This window comes from Sminthopsis crassicaudata, chromosome 6 (assembly GCF_048593235.1).
Source record: "Sminthopsis crassicaudata isolate SCR6 chromosome 6, ASM4859323v1, whole genome shotgun sequence".
Taxonomy (NCBI): domain Eukaryota; kingdom Metazoa; phylum Chordata; class Mammalia; order Dasyuromorphia; family Dasyuridae; genus Sminthopsis; species Sminthopsis crassicaudata.
Window position 1 is genome coordinate 806691 of NC_133622.1, and position 19442 is coordinate 826132.

The 19442-nt window shown below is 50.1% G+C and overlaps 1 protein-coding gene across 5 annotated transcripts in view; it reads left to right on the forward strand.

The window, feature by feature from the left end:
* PPP2R2C (protein phosphatase 2 regulatory subunit Bgamma) overlaps positions 1–19442 on the forward strand; it is a 312010-nt gene that overhangs the window by 246023 nt on the left and 46545 nt on the right. For all 5 annotated transcript variants that reach the window (XM_074276435.1, XM_074276438.1, XM_074276436.1 and 2 more), the window contains 3 exons: positions 2546–2711; positions 3621–3733; positions 12968–13145. In XM_074276435.1, the coding sequence (XP_074132536.1) occupies positions 2546–2711; positions 3621–3733; positions 12968–13145 (457 nt within the window). The remainder of the gene's footprint in view (positions 1–2545; positions 2712–3620; positions 3734–12967; positions 13146–19442) is intronic.

Sequence of the window (19442 nt, forward strand, 5' to 3'; positions counted from 1 at the left end):
TGGCAGCCTCCCCAGCCCTATGAAAGTAGCAAACCCAGAGAGTGCTGGCTGCCCACATGCTTGGCGTATCCATCGACTCCCACCTAAGACAACACTGAAAATCTGAACCCCTCAACCTGTGGTAAATAACTTGGCAGTAACTCTGCCACGAAAATCCCAAATGGGCTCATAGTCAGATATGACCGAAATGACTGAACAGAAAAGTCTTAAGACGATCATTTTTTTAAACTTAATTTTTCATTTTTAGGGTTTAAATCTAAATTAATTTAGAGTGAAATCAATGAACATTTGATGGACTAAACCTCCCTGATCTGATAAGATGTCTGGTTATTGCCTTCCCTGAAGTCAGGTTCCTGCTGCTTTAACATAAAGATGCTTGGCTAAATGACCTCAAATCCCTCGCGGTTCCCACCCTTGCCCTTGCAAGGCTCCTTCCTCCCTAAACACTCATTGGAGCCTCTTTGCCTCCGAATCTTGGCTGCTCCAGGCCGGCTCTCCCGGGTCAGTTTACAGACGGGATGGTTTCTGAATCTACTCAAGAAGCCACATGGCTTGCATTTTCTAAAGCAGGTATTTGCCCGTGAGGAGAATGATCATTTTGCTCTTTTCCCATCGTGACGATTGCTGTCAGCCGGGTAAGACAGGCGAGGGCCCAGATGATGTTTGATGTGACACTGGAACATTTCTGTGACCATAGAGCCAATTATGTCAGCTGGACTCAGGGAGAAAACAAAGAGACAGGCCCCAAAGACCTCGTCCTGGGAACTTGGATCCCAGAGTCCAAAAGGCGCCCTTCTCCACCTGGGCTTTCACTGAAATATCAAGGGGAAAACAGCTGGGACAGAGAAGCTGCTTTTGTTCTGTAAATTGGAAATCTTCCAGAAAATGGAACCCAGAAAGGGTCTTACCCGAGGCCCATCCCCTTAGTTTTCAGAGGAAACTCCTGGAGGTTAAGTAACTGGCGGCCGAGTGAGAACTGAGCATCGGTTCTGCTCTTACCCATGTATACTCTCCTGTGCCACAGGAAGCGAACCCCCTCCATCTGACCTAGCTTCTTCAGGCTTCTCGATTAGCTCAGTGAGTTTTTTGGAATCACTGTCTTCCAACTGAGGAAAAGAAAATTAAGTAGATTGTTCATCTCTGAGTGAGAGGTGCAAAGGCCGTGGTGAGGTGCGAGGGAGGGCGCAGAGGCCGTCAGCGGAGTGCGGGGGCATGAGGAGACATACGTGGTGAGGTCCGAGGGAGGGCGCAGAGGCCGTGGCAAGGTCCGAGCGAGGGCGAGCGAGGGCGTAGAGGCCGTGGTGAGGTCTGAGCGAGGGCGCAGAGGCCGTGTCGAGGTCCGAGCGAGGTCCGAGCGAGGGCGCAGAGGCCGCGGCGAGGCCCCAGCGAGGGCGAGCGAGGGCGTAGAGGCCGTGGCGAGGTCTGAGCGAGGGCGCAGAGGCCGTGTCGAGGTCCGAGCGAGGTCCGAGCGAGGGCGCAGAGGCCGCGGCGAGGCCCCAGCGAGGGCGAGCGAGGGCGTAGAGGCCGTGGTGAGGTCTGAGCGAGGGCGCAGAGGCCGTGTCGAGGTCCGAGCGAGGTCCGAGCGAGGGCGCAGAGGCCGCGGCGAGGCCCCAGCGAGGGCGAGCGAGGGCGTAGAGGCCGTGGTGAGGTGCGAGGGAGGGCGCAGAGGCCATCAGCGGAGTGCGGGGGCATGAGGAGACATACGTGGTGAGGTCCGAGGGAGGGCGCAGAGGCCGTGGCGAGGTCCGAGGGAGGGCGCAGAGGCCGTGGCGAGGTCCGAGCGAGGGCGAGCGAGGGCGTAGAGGCCGTGGTGAGGTCCGAGCGAGGGCGCAGAGGCCGTGGCGAGGTCCGAGCGAGGGCGAGCGAGGGCGTAGAGGCCGTGGTGAGGTCCGAGCGAGGGCGCAGAGGCCGCGGCGAGGCCCCAGCGAGGGCGAGCGAGGGCGTAGAGGCCGTGGCGAGGTCCGAGCGAGGGCGCAGAGGCCGTGAAGAGGTCCGAGCGAGGGCGCAGAGGCCGTGAAGAGGTCCGAGCGAGGGCGAGCGAGGGCGCAGAGGCCGTGAAGAGGTCCGAGCGAGGGCGCGGAGGCCGTGAAGAGGTCCGAGCGAGGGCGCAGAGGCCGCGGCGAGGTCCGAGCGAGGTCCGAGCGAGGGCGCAGAGGCCGCGGCGAGGTCCGAGCGAGATCCGAGCGAGGGCGCGGAGGCCGCGGCGAGGCCCGAGCGAGGGCGCGGAGGCTGTCAGCTGAGTGCGGGGACATGAGGGGACACACGCGAGAGTGACATCCCGTGTGTGAGCGGCGTGAGGCGAGCGGCCGATGACGCCGTGTAGAGGAAAGAGAGAGTGCCCTGGCCCCAAAGGCGGGATGCTCTCTCTCAAAGGCCTCTGAAATTCTGATTTGTACAGTGGAGCCCTATGGGAAATTTTGCCCGAGTGCATGCTTGACAGTCAGGGGCTTCCCGGTGACAACTTTTCCGAGCCGCGTTCCTAAATGCGTCATTGTCCCCGTGCTGTGGGAGACCCTTCAGCTTTCTGATGCTTCCTTCTTCTCAGAGCAAGAATGAACCGCACAGCCAGGGCGAGTACAATGTTTACAGCACTTTCCAGAGCCACGAGCCGGAGTTTGACTATCTGAAGAGCTTGGAGATCGAAGAGAAAATTAACAAGATTAAATGGCTCCCCCAGCAGAATGCGGCCCACTCGCTCTTGTCCACAAATGGTAAGGCCGGGGAACTGACAGGCAAAAGGTCCGTCTGTTCCCATATTTCCCCGTCTCTTTGTGGCCCCCAGTGGGATTCTGAAGACAATCCAGCTAGTGTTATCCCTAAAATCCATCAGCGATTTGTAAATAAATGGTTCCCCTGCTGATGCTCCTTGCCTTTGTGTAAGAAAACGTGAGAAGTAGAGGCCGAGCTCCTCGGGGAGTTAGCCAGGCCCTGGGCTGGGGACAGCATAGAGAAATTTTCAAAAGGCGATAATCCTGACCCTCAGAACTTTACGTTCATTGGGAGAAGGGCTGGAAGGTCAAGGCGATATCAGGGGAAGGTTTATCCCTGCCGGGGTGATATTTCCCCACCCTCCGGAAGGAGAGTTCCCTGATGGAAACCTACCTGCCATACCTACAAACAAACCTTGTGAGCGTCATTGGGAAAAGCCGGTGGAGACGCTAATGACGACATACAAAACTGGAAAATATCAAACGGTTTGGGCCCTGGAATTTGTGAAATCATCTACAGAAAGGTTATGGTCTTTCTTGGGTGGGGACCCCTCAGGTAAATACAATCCCAAGTCCTTAATATATTGAAAAATGAGATATTGTTAAATAGATGAAATAAATGAAGCGATTGGCTTCAGGAGAGCCCTTTCAGGGAGGCATTCACAAACCACCTCAGAAATTGTACTGAGAAAGGATGCCAGCCTGGCCTCCGAGGACCTCGCTCTGAATCCTTGGGGGGGAATTAGTGGGGGGTCATTCCCTCGGGTGACCTTACTTCCTGTCTGTAGGACAAGAAGCTGATGCCTGCATCAGTCCCCTCTAGCTGTAAATCCACGAGCCTAAAATGCTGAAAGATTATCTGATAGAAGTAAAAAATGAGTATTTCACTGTTGATCTTAATGACTTTTTCAGATAAAACTATCAAATTATGGAAGGTTACGGAACGGGATAAGAGGCCTGAGGGATATAACTTAAAAGATGAAGAAGGGAAACTCAAAGACCTGTCCACAGTGACATCTCTCCAGGTAAGGAGCAGAGCCCTACGGGCTCCCAGAGAAAGGACGCAGGGATGGCACATCTTCCCCCTTAGGCTGTTCGAGCCGAGGGGACCCTGGGATGTAGCTCATGAAGGTGAGGGCTTTGGGGGAGTGCCGATTACCAGATACACCAATCCTTCATTACCCACACCAAGAACTGGAGCCAAAGCAGGGAAGTCGCTTCTCCTAAGTCACCTCAAGTTAAAGCCCAAACCAAGACTTAGGCTTTATCAAAGAGAATGCATCTGGATCCAGCAGAGCAGGAGCTTGACAGCTGCTGATCCTCCAGTAGCTGCTGATCTCCCAGTAGCTGCTGATCCTCCAGAAGCTGCTGATCTTCCAGAAGCTGCTGATCCTCCAGTAACTGCTGATCCTCCAGTAGCTGCTGATCCTCCGGTAGCTGCTGATCCTCCAGTAGCTGCTGATCTCCCAGTAGCTGCTGATCTCCCAGTAGCTGCTGATCTCCCAGTAGCTGCTGATCTCCCAGTAGCTGCTGATCTCCCAGAAGCTGCTGATCCTCCAGTAGCTGCTGATCCTCCAGTAGCTGCTGATCTTCCAGAAGCTGCTGATCCTCCGGTAGCTGCTGATCTTCCAGAAGCTGCTGATCCTCCGGTAGCTGCTGATCTCCCAGAAGCTGCTGATCCTCCAGTAACTGCTGATCCTCCAGTAGCTGCTGATCTCCCAGTAGCTGCTGATCTCCCAGTAGCTGCTGATCTCCCAGTAGCTGCTGATCTCCCAGTAGCTGCTGATCTCCCAGTAGCTGCTGATCTTCCAGAAGCTGCTGATCCTCCGGTAGCTGCTGATCTTCCAGAAGCTGCTGATCCTCCGGTAGCTGCTGATCTCCCAGAAGCTGCTGATCCTCCAGTAACTGCTGATCCTCCAGTAGCTGCTGATCTTCCAGAAGCTGCTGATCTCCCAGTAGCTGCTGATCTCCCAGAAGCTGCTGATCCTCCAGTAGCTGCTGATCTTCCAGAAGCTGCTGATCCTCCGGTAGCTGCTGATCTTCCAGAAGCTGCTGATCCTCCGGTAGCTGCTGATCTCCCAGAAGCTGCTGATCCTCCAGTAACTGCTGATCCTCCAGTAGCTGCTGATCTTCCAGAAGCTGCTGATCTCCCAGTAGCTGCTGATCCTCCAGAAGCTGCTGATCCTCCAGTAACTGCTGATCCTCCAGTAGCTGCTGATCCTCCGGTAGCTGCTGATCTCCCAGTAGCTGCTGATCTCCCAGTAGCTGCTGATCCTCCAGAAGCTGCTGATCCTCCGGTAGCTGCTGATCTCCCAGTAGCTGCTGATCCTCCATTCTTTTTGTTGTTTAATTAAAACGTGGTTTTCTTGCACTCACACGCCATGGCCACTTGCAGAGGGGACTCCGCTGTTTGTTCTAGGAGAACTGAATGAGATGCACACTCCATACTGAAATGACAGCTCCCACAGTGACCGCAATGACCTTTCTCCCATTTCTTAGCATTTGAAGATTTCCAAAGAATTTTCCTCATGATAACCCTGCGAGGTTGGTAGTGCAAGCATCGTTTTTTTCTGATTTGTCCACCAAAAAAAACAAAACAAACCAAAAGAGTTTCAGAGCAATGAAGCAACTTGCCAGCGTGGCTAATATGGAAATGTTTTTTTCTGAGTGCAGGGATATAATTTGCTTACCTTCTCGAGAAAAGGGGAGAAGGAGAGAGGACAAATTTGAATTTTAAATTTAAAAATACATTTTAAGAAAACCTGTGAATTAAGTCAGTAATAGGCAATTAAAAGAACAGAGAAATTTACTTTTAAAAAACAAATAACAGGTGGCACAACGGATAGAGCGTCAGCCCTGGAGTCAGGAGGACCTAAGTTCAAACCCAGCCTCAGTCACTTAATATTTCCTAGCTGTGTGACCCTGGGCAAGTCACTTAACCGCAACTGCCTTGGGGTGGGTGGGGGGACCAGCAACAAAAACAAAGAACAAAACCGTGATTTACTTGTCGTCACATCACTAGTAATGTCAGAAGAGGCTACAAAGCGGCATTTTGGGCTCTAAACTCAGTCCCTTTAAATCGGCTGCCTACGGATCCGGTGAGATGGTGTCTGGAAAATACTTTCTGAGTTGGAAAGTGCTGAGTGCGAACTCTCATCTCTGGCTCCACAGGGCAGCGCTCTCACAGACTCACCTAAGTATGTGCACACATGTGGGAGCGTGTGCACAACCCCTAGACTAATGTGTCCGCATCTCTAGGTACAGAGAAATGTGTGCACCTTCACACAGTGCCTTACACGGACACGCGTGTCTATGCATGCATCCACACTGAGCCACACCTGCACACAGAACATGTGTGCCCCTTCGCAGTACATGTATGTACACACCAACACATGTCTATGCACAGCCACATGAGACAGATCTGCACACATCACACGAGCACAAAGGTTGAGGACAGAGGAGGGGATTCAGGCTGAACAACAGGCCATGGGGCCAGAGCGTGTTTGGGGAAGCTGTGACCCCCTACAGAAATGATGCCCTTGGAGGTGGAAGGGATCGCAGAGATTACTTGCCTTTATTTTGACAGATGAAGAAAGAGAATCCCAGATAATTTATGGGATTTGCTCCTCCAAAGTTCACAGCAGAATTCAGAGGATGGAACCCGGTCCTCTGAGATATCGCTGATTAAGCTTCACATGACGAATGAGGAAACTGAGGTCACGAGACTCCTCTCAGGGTCTCACAGGGACCTACGACCGAAGGCAGGACTTTTCTTGGTGGACCCTTCATTCACTGGCCACTAAGTCCCTCAGTGGAAGGGCCTCGGTGTACAGGGCTACAAAGAACAAGGTCTGGGCTCCGCTCTCATGGTTTGTTTAATCTGCAAGGGGAACTAGAGTCAGCAAAGTAGTTGATGAAATAATACTGATCAAGGGAGGGGGAGAAATGGGCTTGAGGAAGCTGTAGGGCAGCCTGGGGGGATTGCACGGGAGGCCTTGGAGCTGAGGCCCCTCCGGGACACAGGGCGGATGGGAGGTTCCGCTCCTTGGCACAGGAGCATAAAGTCTGGACGCAGCAGGTCTGGTGGAACAAGGTCCCAGGGCAGGGACGGTGTCCAGGGCGTAGCTAGGAGGCTGGAGAACTGACCTCTGAAGAAGGGAGGCTTTAGTGGCCTGGAGATCCCGGATGTAACTCCATTACATCCACGTGCATCTTTATATCACGGAGGAAATGTGGCTGCAGCGAAGGGATGGGAGACATGGGAAGAAGGTGGAGGGTCCAAAAGTCTGGGTCAGTGCAGCCTTTGAAAGTCTTATCAGTGGCCCTGCTCCCCCGGCCCAAGCCACGCAATAACTTCCCCTGGGTGGGCTTGGGGCTGCTCCCTCTCTCCCCACTCCATCCCTCTTACATAACCACAGCCCCAGTTCTATCTCCCTTGATTAGGCCCATCTGACCCTCTGGACGCCCTCGTGCTTCAGTCTGAGCTTCAAGGGAAGGGGATGGAAACGAGCATTTATTAGGCACCTGCTGGCGCCAGGCGCTGTCCTAAGTGCTTTATCCCTTTGCTGATGAGGAAAGGGAAAGGAGTTGGTCTCCTCCCTTTCTAGTGCGGGAGAGCTCAGGAAAGCTTCACCAGCCTCTCGGGGAGGGCCAGCGTCCCCCGCTGGAGTCAGAGTCTTCACATCGGGCACGGGCACGCCCTTCAGCAGGAAGGAGAAATCACTCACCCTCTCCGTGCCCCAAGCATGAGACCCAAAGCAAGCTCCCCGGGAGAGGAGCTCCCGACAGGACTGAAGGCACCCGGCTGCTCCTGCCCCTGCTGCAGATTCAACACGATTTGGGTAGTTCCAAGGGAAGACGGGGTCCGGGATAAGGCAGAGCTCCCCAGCACCTCTGGGGCAGGCATTTGTCAGGGGGCAAGAAGGGGAGCTTCCACTAGGGCCACTCGCAAACAAACTTTTGTGGCCGTAAAGTCTCCTCAAGGACAAGAGGCATTTCTTTCATGATAAAGCTGGTTGTCTTCCCCGGGGGTCCCTCTTCGGCCCCTTGGGATTTGCAAAGGATTCTGGGTTTTCATAGGCCAAACAAACTAGCAGTCAGCAAAGTGAGCCTTTCCTATGGCCAGGCTCCCTGCTACCCAACGTGAGAAAAAAGCAGGGCTTGTAGGGGGGGGGGGGATCATATCGTCTCCCAGAGGTTGCCCCCAGGGAGCCATCTCTGAGCCCAGGAGCTCTGGAAGGCCATTGTGCAGCAGAGGGCTTCCGGGTGGTGGGAAAATCATCCATTTAGTGCGGAAGCCATTCAGTTCTCATGGTGTCCCAGGGAAGGCTCACGGCCCCCCAGAACACTGGGGAAAACGGGAGGAAAAGGCAGCAATCTTAAACCTGGGCTAGTGTGCACGGCGGCCTTGGCCAGGCTCCTCGGGGAGACTTCCCCTGCTCTGGTCACGGGCTCCAACCTTTCTCCATTTTCATACCCATGAAGCATTTCAGCGGTTACAAAAGTGGTTGGAAACCATCTTGCTCCTTGGAGAGTGTATGCAAGAATGGTTTCCCTGTGCACTTCTTAGGCCGAGAGTTCGGAACGCTGCCCCAGGAAGGTTATGGCCATTGTTAACATTTTCATCCTATGCTCAGATTCTGTCCCCACCTTCTAGGAATGCATTTGAAGGGGGAACCCATGCCCTGGGGATGACCTTCTGGTGCATCCTGATTCAGCAGGTCTGCACCCCCCATCCTCAGAGTCCTCCTGGGACCCAAGTCTGTGTCCCCTTGCAAAGCTTTCATGCTGCGGTGGAACCCTGGAGTAAGACTTTAGCAAAGAAGGCGGAGGCCGAGGGGCAGAGACAAATAAAGAGAATAATGGAACGAATAAAACGGCCAGGGCATCCCCTCTCACTATTATTATTATTATCATTATTATTATTTTTTTTTTTTTTGTAAAGGGGGAGGGAAGTCCAAGTGTGTGAATAATTATCTCAGAAAAAAGAATGTGATGAAATGCTAAATCCAGGCTGAAAGGAGGAAACTCACTTCCAGTCTGGGAAATGGAGGAAGTGAGCATTGAGCCTGGGGCCAGCACTGCCCATTGGCGCCTCATTGGTGCCCAGTAAATGAACATAAGATCTAAGAATTTTAGAAGTGCCCTCCCCCTCACATCCCTCAGGAACCTGAGGCTCTGAGTCAAAACCCAGCCCATCGCTCCCGATGGGCCCCTTGTGCCGCAGCCCGCTCTCTGACACTTCCCTCTGCCTCTTCCTCTCTCTGACACTTCCCTCTGCTTCTTCCTCTCTCTGACACTTCCCTCTGCTTCTTCCTCTCTCTGACACTTCCCTCTGCTTCTTCCTCTCTCTGACACTTCCCTCTGCTTCTTCCTCTCTCTGACACTTCCCTCTGCTTCTTCCTCTCTCTGACACTTCCCTCTGCTTCTTCCTCTCTCTGACACTTCCCTCTGCTTCTTCCGCTCTCTGACACTTCCCTCTGCTTCTTCCTCTCTCTGACACTTCCCTCTGCTTCTTCCTCTCTGACACTTCCCTCTGCTTCTTCCGCTCTCTGACACTTCCCTCTGCTTCTTCCTCTCTCTGACACTTCCCTCTGCTTCTTCCTCTCTCTGACACTTCCCTCTGCTTCTTCCTCTCTCTGACACTTCCCTCTGCTTCTTCCTCTCTCTGACACTTCCCTCTGCCTCTTCCTCTCTCTGACACTTCCCTCTGCTTCTTCCGCTCTCTGACACTTCCCTCTGCTTCTTCCTCTCTCTGACACTTCCCTCTGCTTCTTCCTCTCTCTGACACTTCCCTCTGCTTCTTCCGCTCTCTGACACTTCCCTCTGCTTCTTCCTCTCTCTGACACTTCCCTCTGCTTCTTCCTCTCTGACACTTCCCTCTGCTTCTTCCGCTCTCTGACACTTCCCTCTGCTTCTTCCTCTCTCTGACACTTCCCTCTGCTTCTTCCTCTCTCTGACACTTCCCTCTGCTTCTTCCTCTCTCTGACACTTCCCTCTGCTTCTTCCTCTCTCTGACACTTCCCTCTGCTTCTTCCTCTCTCTGACACTTCCCTCTGCTTCTTCCTCTCTCTGACACTTCCCTCTGCTTCTTCCTCTCTCTGACACTTCCCTCTGCTTCTTCCTCTCTCTGACACTTCCCTCTGCTTCTTCCGCTCTCTGACACTTCCCTCTGCTTCTTCCTCTCTCTGACACTTCCCTCTGCTTCTTCCTCTCTCTGACACTTCCCTCTGCCTCTTCCTCTCTCTGACACTTCCCTCTGCTTCTTCCTCTCTCTGACACTTCCCTCTGCTTCTTCCTCTCTGACACTTCCCTCTGCTTCTTCCTCTCTCTGACACTTCCCTCTGCTTCTTCCTCTCTCTGACACTTCCCTCTGCCTCTTCCTCTCTCTGACACTTCCCTCTGCCTCTTCCTCTCTCTGACACTTCCCTCTGCCTCTTCCTCTCTCTGACACTTCCCTCTGCTTCTTCCTCTCTCTGACACTTCCCTCTGCTTCTTCCTCTCTCTGACACTTCCCTCTGCTTCTTCCTCTCTCTGACACTTCCCTCTGCTTCTTCCGCTCTCTGACACTTCCCTCTGCTTCTTCCTCTCTCTGACACTTCCCTCTGCTTCTTCCTCTCTCTGACACTTCCCTCTGCTTCTTCCTCTCTCTGACACTTCCCTCTGCTTCTTCCGCTCTCTGACACTTCCCTCTGCTTCTTCCTCTCTCTGACACTTCCCTCTGCTTCTTCCTCTCTCTGACACTTCCCTCTGCTTCTTCCTCTCTCTGACACTTCCCTCTGCTTCTTCCTCTCTCTGACACTTCCCTCTGCTTCTTCCTCTCTCTGACACTTCCCTCTGCTTCTTCCTCTCTCTGACACTTCCCTCTGCTTCTTCCTCTCTCTGACACTTCCCTCTGCTTCTTCCTCTCTCTGACACTTCCCTCTGCTTCTTCCTCTCTCTGACACTTCCCTCTGCTTCTTCCTCTCTCTGACACTTCCCTCTGCTTCTTCCTCTCTCTGACACTTCCCTCTGCTTCTTCCTCTCTCTGACACTTCCCTCTGCTTCTTCCTCTCTCTGACACTTCCCTCTGCTTCTTCCTCTCTCTGACACTTCCCTCTGCTTCTTCCTCTCTCTGACACTTCCCTCTGCTTCTTCCTCTCTCTGACACTTCCCTCTGCTTCTTCCTCTCTCTGACACTTCCCTCTGCTTCTTCCGCTCTCTGACACTTCCCTCTGCTTCTTCCTCTCTCTGACACTTCCCTCTGCTTCTTCCTCTCTCTGACACTTCCCTCTGCTTCTTCCGCTCTCTGACACTTCCCTCTGCTTCTTCCTCTCTCTGACACTTCCCTCTGCTTCTTCCTCTCTGACACTTCCCTCTGCTTCTTCCTCTCTGACACTTCCCTCTGCTTCTTCCTCTCTCTGACACTTCCCTCTGCTTCTTCCGCTCTCTGACACTTCCCTCTGCTTCTTCCTCTCTCTGACACTTCCCTCTGCTTCTTCCTCTCTCTGACACTTCCCTCTGCTTCTTCCTCTCTCTGACACTTCCCTCTGCTTCTTCCTCTCTCTGACACTTCCCTCTGCTTCTTCCTCTCTCTGACACTTCCCTCTGCTTCTTCCTCTCTCTGACACTTCCCTCTGCTTCTTCCTCTCTCTGACACTTCCCTCTGCTTCTTCCTCTCTGACACTTCCCTCTGCTTCTTCCTCTCTCTGACACTTCCCTCTGCTTCTTCCTCTCTCTGACACTTCCCTCTGCTTCTTCCGCTCTCTGACACTTCCCTCTGCTTCTTCCTCTCTGACACTTCCCTCTGCTTCTTCCTCTCTGACACTTCCCTCTGCTTCTTCCGCTCTCTGACACTTCCCTCTGCTTCTTCCGCTCTCTGACACTTCCCTCTGCTTCTTCCTCTCTCTGACACTTCCCTCTGCTTCTTCCTCTCTCTGACACTTCCCTCTGCTTCTTCCGCTCTCTGACACTTCCCTCTGCTTCTTCCGCTCTCTGACACTTCCCTCTGCTTCTTCCCCTCTCTGACACTTCCCTCTGCTTCTTCCGCTCTCTGACACTTCCCTCTGCTTCTTCCTCTCTCTGACACTTCCCTCTGCTTCTTCCTCTCTGACACTTCCCTCTGCTTCTTCCGCTCTCTGACACTTCCCTCTGCTTCTTCCTCTCTCTGACACTTCCCTCTGCTTCTTCCGCTCTCTGACACTTCCCTCTGCTTCTTCCGCTCTCTGACACTTCCCTCTGCTTCTTCCTCTCTGACACTTCCCTCTGCTTCTTCCTCTCTCTGACACTTCCCTCTGCTTCTTCCTCTCTCTGACACTTCCCTCTGCTTCTTCCTCTCTCTGACACTTCCCTCTGCTTCTTCCTCTCTCTGACACTTCCCTCTGCTTCTTCCGCTCTCTGACACTTCCCTCTGCTTCTTCCTCTCTGACACTTCCCTCTGCTTCTTCCGCTCTCTGACACTTCCCTCTGCTTCTTCCTCTCTCTGACACTTCCCTCTGCTTCTTCCGCTCTCTGACACTTCCCTCTGCTTCTTCCGCTCTCTGACACTTCCCTCTGCTTCTTCCTCTCTGACACTTCCCTCTGCTTCTTCCTCTCTCTGACACTTCCCTCTGCTTCTTCCTCTCTCTGACACTTCCCTCTGCTTCTTCCTCTCTCTGACACTTCCCTCTGCTTCTTCCTCTCTCTGACACTTCCCTCTGCTTCTTCCTCTCTGACACTTCCCTCTGCTTCTTCCTCTCTGACACTTCCCTCTGCTTCTTCCGCTCTCTGACACTTCCCTCTGCTTCTTCCTCTCTGACACTTCCCTCTGCTTCTTCCTCTCTCTGACACTTCCCTCTGCTTCTTCCTCTCTGACACTTCCCTCTGCTTCTTCCTCTCTCTGACACTTCCCTCTGCTTCTTCCTCTCTCTGACACTTCCCTCTGCTTCTTCCTCTCTGACACTTCCCTCTGCTTCTTCCTCTCTCTGACACTTCCCTCTGCTTCTTCCTCTCTCTGACACTTCCCTCTGCCTCTTCCTCTCTCTGACACTTCCCTCTGCTTCTTCCTCTCTCTGACACTTCCCTCTGCTTCTTCCTCTCTCTGACACTTCCCTCTGCTTCTTCCTCTCTGACACTTCCCTCTGCTTCTTCCTCTCTCTGACACTTCCCTCTGCTTCTTCCGCTCTCTGACACTTCCCTCTGCTTCTTCCTCTCTGACACTTCCCTCTGCTTCTTCCTCTCTCTGACACTTCCCTCTGCTTCTTCCTCTCTCTGACACTTCCCTCTGCTTCTTCCTCGGGCAGGTGCCTGTGCTGAAGCCCATGGATCTGATGGTGGAGGTCAGCCCCCGGAGGATCTTTGCCAATGGTCACACCTATCACATCAACTCCATCTCTGTCAATAGCGACTGTGAGACGTACATGTCTGCGGATGACCTCCGGATTAACCTCTGGCACTTGGCGATCACGGACAGGAGCTTCAGTATCCTTTGTGATGGTCCCCAGGCAAGTCCCGGTGGGGCTCAGAACCGCTGGCCACTGGCCCCGGTGCTGAACAGCTTCTCATTCTGGACAGGGAGATCTCGCTTTCAGCGCACCTGAAATCTAACTGATTTTAATGGCGCGTGGATATTCTCCTTGCGATTCTTTGAGCAATGCATCCTCCCTCCGAGCCCTTGCATGAATCCATCGTGGCCAGAGCATTTGACTTGATCACTCAGTCAGGGGGCATGTGTTGGCCTCTCCTTGTTGCCAGTCACTCTGCGAAGCCCCCGGGATCTAATGGCCGGGGGAAAGGGCCTTTCCTCTCAAATGCTTCCATCCTGGAGAAGGGGGAGATGCATAAGAAAACAGAACTTAGATGGCGCCTTGGTGACCTGGAGCTTGTCCCCAGCATGAGGGGTCTAGAAGCCGTAGCAGAAGGAGGAGCAGTTACAATAATAGGGTACTGCATTTATGAGGCACTTACTCTATGCATGCATAGCACAATACTGGCACCAAGGGTGTACGAAGTCTAAATGAGACATGGTTCCCATCCTTGTGCAGTTTAGAGATTGGTGAAAGAGATAAGGCACAAACTCAACCAGAAATAATATGCACAAATACAGATGATGAATATACAAATAGGAAGAGTGCCTTAGAGAGGGGCTTTGAGAAGCTGGTTCAAAAGGGCTTCCTGGAGGTAGCGCCATGCCAGCTGGGTCAGGAAATATGGCTAGGAAGTCAGTGGTACAGCTGTGCCCAACTCTCTGGGACTCCATGTGGGGTTTTCTTGGCAAAAGGGCCTACGGTAGTTGCAATTTCCTTCTCCTGCTCATTTTCAGGAGGAAAAGAAGGGGAGGGAGGGTATTTCAGGTATAGGGCTCATAGAATAAAACAGAACAAGGTAGTATTGGACAGAATGACATTTTAGTGAGAAGAAACATTAATACTTGTGTTCCACTCTGAGAAAATCTGCCTGCCCAAGGCCAGATGGCTAGGGAACAGCAAAGTTGGCCGCTGGATTCCCTCCACGCCGGCCCATCCTTTCCCCAGCTACTTCAGTGCCTCTGAGAAAGGTGAGTTGTGAGCATTCTCCTTCCAATTCTTTGCGCCACACATCCTCTCCCAGAGCTCTTGCGTGGATCCATTCTGGCCCGAGCATTTTAACTGATCTGCTAGGCTTGAGAGGGCAGAACTTCGATCAATGGGTAGGAGACATAAGACAGATTTCTGTTCAGTATTAGGATAATTTCTTTTTTTTAATTTTTAATATAATTTATTAATTTTATAATTATAATTTTTTGACAGTACATATGCACATGTAAGTTTTTTTACAACATTATCCCTTGTATTCACTTTTCCAAATTCTCCCCTCCCTCCCTCTGCTCCCTCCCGCAGATGACAGGCAATCCCATACATATTAAATGTGTTACAGTAAGGATAATTTCTTAAGAAGTATCTGAACTGAGGATGGTTTTCCTCAAGGAGTAGTGAGCTCGCCTGGGATAACTGCAGGGAGATACAGTATGAGCTCTTGCTAATGACTTCATATATTGAATTATTACTTCTGCGTGGGTTGAACTAGAGAAGGAGCTCTTAAACTTTTTGTGTGTTAAACAGACCTCCTTGGCAATCTAGTCTGATAAAGCATATCATCTCCCCTTGAGAGCATTCTGTTTTTAAAGTCATAAAATAAAATTCATAGGGTTACAAAGGAAATCTATTATACAGAAGTACTGTTACCAAAATTACCAAAATCTTTAAAAAATCTTTTTTAAAAGTAACACTGATTTCTTGAATCCCAGATTAAAAATCTCTAGAGTTAATAATTTCTGAGTTCATTTTACCCCTAAAATCATGACCATATATTAGAGGTCAGTTATTATGCGCCAGGAAGTCTTTTTCTCTAGGCTCACAGCCATTATCTTTCAGCTGTACCTTTTATGACACGATCTTGAACCTTCTCATCATCCTAGCTTTTCTTCCCTAAGTACTCCAGTTTGTCAAACATTCATCTTCCAACACAAATTTGCCTTAGAATGTAAAGCGGATTTATTTCTCAAAATGTTCTCTATATTTCTCCAAGTAATGAAAACCAGGGGCTTCCCAGAACTGGAAGGTTTGATTCCATGCAATTCAGAAAAGGGTATGGGCTGCTCAGAGCTTCGAAACTACTCTTGAGAATTAGGTGACTTCAGCTGCATTTCTCTTGACATTAAAAGGTAAAAGGTAGGTCAAACTCTACCTGAATCTCCCTAGGAGAAGCCCTGGGATCATAAGGCTTTGAGGGGAAAATGGGTTTAAGTCCCTTTATAGGATTCATTGAGAAAACATTTTGCCATCTGGGAAAGCAGGAAAATGGAGTCGTATTGTCTTTTTCTGACAAGATGCTGTCCTTGCACAGGATATGCTGACTGCTCTGTTTGGCTACTAGTTATTAACGCCACAAAAATTGGGATTTGTTGTTGTTGTTGTTGTTTTTAAGAAATTTTTTTCCTCCTTCCTAGCCCCTCCAGTTACCAATTCATCCTCAATGCTTGTTTTGTTTCTTGGAGGTAAAACCATAGCATATAAAATGTCCTAGTCAGAAGGCATTTGGAGACATAGAGTATGATAGAAAAAGAATAATTCAACATTTGTGTAGTTCTTGAAAGTTTATAAAACATTATAAAGTTTATATATATATAAAGTTTATAAAAACATTATAAAACATTTTCCAAATGGCAGAGCTGGAAAGATCCTCAGCACATAGAGTGTTAGAAGCAACAAGGATGTTAGAACCAGCGTGCTCGAGTCAGGATGGAATTTCAAAGCCAGAATCTAAAACAGAGAGTACCCAGGGCTGAGCACGGGTAAGGTCAACTAGGATCCATCTAAATAGGGAGGCCGGACGTCATACCATTCACAGAGCATTTGAAGGAAATGGAGACTTTTTGTTTTGAGAAGAAAAGACTTAGTAGGGGACCCGGCAGCTCCATGTTTAGGTGTATGAAGTCCTGCCATGTGAGAGAAGGATTAGGTCCAGCAAGAGAAATAGGTGGTCTATACAGGGACAGGTTTAGGTTCATTACGGAAAATTTCCTTTAAATTTCCAAAAGCTGTCCATACTTTCCAAGGGCAATTTAGAATGAGGCAAGTTTTTGTTGTTGCTGATTTTTGGGGTGTGTGCGTGTGTGTCTCAGGACCTGCTTTCTCTTTGAGGTTGGATAGCCCTTTGGCAATGTAGTTGAGAAGATTCACATTCAGGGCTAAGTTCAAAGGAGGATCCCTGAGAAGGAAGGAGACTATAAGGATGTTAGGATTAGAAGGAAATGCAGAGACCTTTGACTCCAGCCGCCCCAGGCCATGGTTTTATATTTAGGGAGACTGACCAAAGGACAATTGCACAAAGTGCTGACGCTTTAATTTAGGTCATGTGATCCAGAGCTGAGGCTTTAATATCCTTTGGTTCCTTTCTTGAGAACAGGGACTTCTCTCCTCAGGTACTTTTCCTTATTCCACAAACCAAACACAGACTGGAGAGGTCAGTCAGGAGAATTGGCATAGACCTCCTCATTCCTCACAGTCCCCCAGACAGAACAACGATGCATAAAATAAGCCTAACGAACAGCCTTTTTAAATCGGAGTGGTCATAGCAAATGCCCCACGTCTCTAAACTCTGCGGAAGGAAGAGACCAAGCAGAAGGGATTCAAATCCTACGGGAACAGGAAGAGGCGTGTGTCATGGCCACCGTCCTGTACTCCGCTGGCAGCAAGCCAAGGACGCAGCCATTGAGCTGACACTGCCTAATTCTTTTATTCAACTAGAGCTCTGGCCTGTTTCTATGTGGTCTCTATTTTAAAAGATGATAAATTGAGATAATAATAATAATAATACTAGCATGAATAGCACTTAAAGCTTTTTAAAGAGACCTTTACATATCTTCTCTAATTTGATTCTCACAGCAGCTCTGTGGGATAGACGCTAATATTATTCTCATTTGCCAATAAGTAGACTGAGGGCAAGTACTTGGCCAAGGTCACATAATAAGGAGGATCAGGGGCTTCCGACCTACGGCCAACTGCTTCTTGACATTTCTGAGAGACTTTTGTTATTTTTACCTTTCAATTCAAAGTTAGCGTAAAACCATAAAAATGTGGAAAGTCAGTGGGCTCCTTTCCAGTTTATGAAGGGTATTCTCAGCACAGATTCATAGAGCTTTTATACAGATGAGATGCTTGATGCTTGGATCAGGAGTCCTCGCTCTAATAATGTTGGCCATGACTTTAAAAAGCGTTTTTGTGTGTGTGGTATCGTAATAAATGATTCCTCCGTGCTTTTTACTTTGCCACGTCCAGCACCAGTTTCTTCCTTGTGTTACAGTCATGTCCAGTTGATCTTCCCAAGTATAGTATCTTTGAGTTTGCCTTGACGTAGCACACCGGGGACTAACATATCAGGACCCAGGGGCCATAGTTCCGCAGGAATTGAGGAAAAAACCAGAAATATTCAGATTGAGTCCATTTTATGTCCTCTTCCCTTCCTGAAAATTTCAGCATGAAAGCTCTTGGATCATTTTGATCTCATGTCAAACTTTTGAGAGGTTTATACTCATTTTGGTGACTTTTTATTTTGGGAGGCAGTCTTCCACCACCCTTCTCTGTAGTGTCTTCCAAATGTACTTGCATTATGGACTTGTCTGAGCTACTGTGCCTTTCCTTTTCTTCCCCCCCCCCCCCAATAGTCTTTTATTTTTCCAAATACAAGCAAAGATAGTTTTCGCCATTCCCCTTTGTAAAACCTTGTCTTCCTAATTGTTCTCCCTTCCTCCCTCATCCTAATCCTCCCCAAGACAGCAAACAATTCAATATAGGTTAAACATGTGCAGTTCTTCTAAACATTTCCATATTCATCATACTGTGCAACAAAAATCAGATCAAAAAGGAAAAAAACCATGAGAAATAAACAAAAATAAGCAAACGAATAACAATGAGCAATAAAAGGTGAAAGTGCTGTGCTGATCCGCACTCGATCCCCACAGTTCTCCCCGGATGCACAGGGCACATTCCGACACAAGTCTATTGGAAATGCCATGAACCTCCTCACTTGCGAAAGAGCCAGGTCCTTCACAGTTGATCGTCACATCATCTTGTTACCGTGTAAATGATCTCCTGGTTCTGCTCACTTCACTTAGCATCAGTCATGGAAGTCTCCCGGTCGAAGCTGAAACCAGCCTGCTCATCCTTCCTTACAGAACAATACTATTCCTTTCTATTCATATACGAGAACTTATTCAGTCATTCCCCAGCAGATGGGCCTCCAAGCACAACACAAAAAGGGCTGCCACAAACATTTTTGTACCTGTGGGTTCTTTCCCCTCTTTCATGATCTCTTCGGGACACAGACTCTGGAGAAACATCGCTACATCCAAGGCTATCTGCGTCTCTCCTCTTGCCACAGACATTGAGTGTTTGTTAGATAAGGCAGGTCCGGGCCCCTTTTTCTCTCCCCATGATGGCAGTGGCTGTACATTAGCTGGATTTCCAGTGTACACACACACTCACATACACATACACACACATACTCACACACACACACACTCACACACACTCACATACACACACATACTCACACACACACTCACACACACACACATACTCACACACACACACACACTCACACACACACACACACTCACATACACACACACTCACACACACACACTCACACACACTCAGACACACACACTCACACACACTCACACACACACTCACACACACTCACACACAGACTCACACACACACTCACACTCACACACACACACACACTCACACACTCAGACACACACACTCAGACACACTCACACACACTCACACACACTCACACACACTCACACACACTCACACACACACTCACACACACACACTCACACTCACACACTCAGACACACTCACACACTGAGACACACTCTCACACACTCACACACACTCAAACACTCACACTCACACTCACACATACTCACACACACTCAAACACTCACACTCACACACACTCACACACACACTCACACACACACTCACACACACACTCACACTCACACACTCAGACACACTCACACACTCAGACACACTCTCACACACTCACACACACTCAAACACTCACACACACTCACACTCACACATACTCACACACACTCAAACACTCACACTCACACACACTCACTCACACACACTCACACTCAAACATTCACACACACACACTCACACACACTCACACTCACAGACACACTCACACACACTCACACACTCACACACACTC